Raw genomic sequence first — 2,403 nt, forward strand, 5'->3', positions numbered from 1 at the left:
CCTCTCACACCAAGACCCAAAGACAGAGCAGTGGAGCTGGCAGCTAAAATGTGACATACACCTTTGACTTTGAATAAACTAATGACAATTCCCAGATTTAATCCCACACATGCAAAGCACAACCAGACAACAAGTGGCAGACAGAGCGGGATGCCACTGAAAGGAAAGGAACAAATAACAGCCAGACACTATACATTACTAGGTGGCTGTGAGCTGTAGCCTACATTCACCACTTCTAACCAGAGGCAGAATATAAAGTACTCTCAGAGATTGTTCCTTCACAGCGCTGTGCAATGCGAGAAAATCTCAGAGCTGAACCGGGCAGACATAGCACTTTTCATCAGACTCACCCCAGGCTACTTAAGTCTACTGCTAACTAATAACATTACCAACGCCAAAATACCCCCATGAATCAAATCCCCCTACCTAACTGTCAAGCCACTTATCCTGTATGGAAATTAACACCTCTGCTGAATTGTTAAATTTGTTTACGATCCAACACGAGACAACCCCGTTTGTCTCTCTCTCTCTCTCTCTCTCTCGCTCTCTCTACTCACACACACACACACACACACACACACAGTTCTGGTGGCCTCAGATATGTGCTGTTTAGCTCTCATAACGGGCCAGGTGGGTAGCACACTGCCATGAGTCCATGAGGCTAATGTCTGATTACTCCACTTTGTCATTGTTATATTTTGTGATTACATTCTGAATCTGCAAATCTACTACTAAATCAGTAGTAGTAGTAGGATATAAATTTAATTGTAAATGGACTGTTCTTATATAGCTATATAGCTATATATAGCTTATATCTCAACACCTACTCAAAGCACTTTTACATGCAGTGCAGGAACCAAGGACACTTCGACATGGGACTGCAGGGCCACGGATCAAACCAACCTCCCGATTGGTAGGCGACCACTTTACACCTGAACCACAGCCGCCCCTATACAAGGGAGTTGAATATGAAGTGGTTTAGTAGCAATACCACAGGCCAAGCAATTGGCCCGTTCCAAACAGACACATTTTCAACAAGCACTGCACTAGTATTTGAAATGACAACATCTCTGACTACACACATACTAATCATCAAATATTTCAACTGTACCACATGGACTGTATTTTTGAAAATGGACTGTATTTACAGTATATAGCGCTTTTCTAGTCTTAACGACTACTCAAAGTGCTTTTACATAGTACAGTAACCATTCATCATTCACACACTGTGGCCAAGGCTGCCGTACAAGGTGACATCTGCTCATCCGATAAACACTCACACATTTACACCCCAATTCCCAGCATTAGGGGCAACTCAGGGTTCAGTGTCTTTCCCAAGGACATGACATGGAACTGCTGCAAACCTTCTGATTGGCAGGTGACCACTCTACCACTGAGCCAATTAAGATATTTTACAAAGTAACCGTCCCACTAAACAATTGTGATCGGATGGTTTCAGAAGACTCACTGATTCTGGCAGGGGATGAACTGGTCATTGGAGGGACGTCTGCAGAAGGCATAGTAGGTTCCTCTGGTGTTATGGTTGTAGCAGAATGGAGGGGCCTCTGTAGCACCTGATGGAAGGAGAGGATTACATGTGACCTTTCATATGTCTTTAGGCTCTTTTTAGATAGCAGCGGCAGGATAGTTTACCTCTTCAAATTAGGGCTGCACTAACGATTATTTTCAGAATTGTTTAATGCGTTGATTATTTTCTTGATTAATGTGTAAACAAAGTGATAAAATTTAATTCCCCCTATCGGTATTAATAAAGTATGTCATCTTCTGAATTGATTAGTTTTTGGTCCTGCCCAAAAAATAATCCTGCCCTCTGCTCTTGCTATAGCATTATCATTTATTTGCAGAAAACTAACTCTTGTTCAAGAGTAGTCTATATCCTTTGCGTTCCACTTCTGCGATTGCTACAGGATGCCTGTGCATGCGCTTTCTTTGAGTTGGAATTTTAAATTCCGTAGATTTACGAGGACTAATTTTGAGTGCTCCTTAGAGCTTTGCATGGTAAGCTGAGACAGCTAGCTAGCCTAGCTGTCCAATCTGAGTTTTCTCTATGTTGCAGCAGCTCCGTGTGGAGTTTAGCACCGCCACTGACAGCAAGCTGTGGAAGAGGGTCTTGCAAAGTGAGACTAGAACAAGAGATGTTAGTTAAGGAGTGTAAGTTTTCTGTAAATAAACGGTGATGCTATAGCAAGAGCAGGGTGTAGGTTTATTACCTTTGTTCAAAGTTGATGATATTTTCCTACGCACCTGCACAGAAGAATATTTGGACGTGCAAGTTGTTTCTTTAAAAAACTTTTTTTTAAATAAAAAACTAATTAATGGATTGACAACATATGATCCACTATATCCATTATATCCTACTGGAGCTGCTGCCCCCGCGACCCG

General features: G+C 42.0%; 1 protein-coding gene across 1 annotated transcript in view; it reads right to left on the reverse strand.

Annotated features, from left to right (window-relative positions):
- Window positions 1-2,403, reverse strand: part of adam28 (ADAM metallopeptidase domain 28) — a 27,951-nt gene that overhangs the window by 9,330 nt on the left and 16,218 nt on the right. Inside the window, exon 16 of the mRNA XM_032516079.1 lies at window positions 1,469-1,574. Coding sequence (XP_032371970.1) covers window positions 1,469-1,574 — 106 coding nt within the window. The remainder of the gene's footprint in view (window positions 1-1,468; window positions 1,575-2,403) is intronic.

The sequence above is a fragment of the Etheostoma spectabile genome, chromosome 5, assembly GCF_008692095.1.
Source record: "Etheostoma spectabile isolate EspeVRDwgs_2016 chromosome 5, UIUC_Espe_1.0, whole genome shotgun sequence".
Classification (NCBI taxonomy): Eukaryota; Metazoa; Chordata; class Actinopteri; order Perciformes; family Percidae; genus Etheostoma; species Etheostoma spectabile.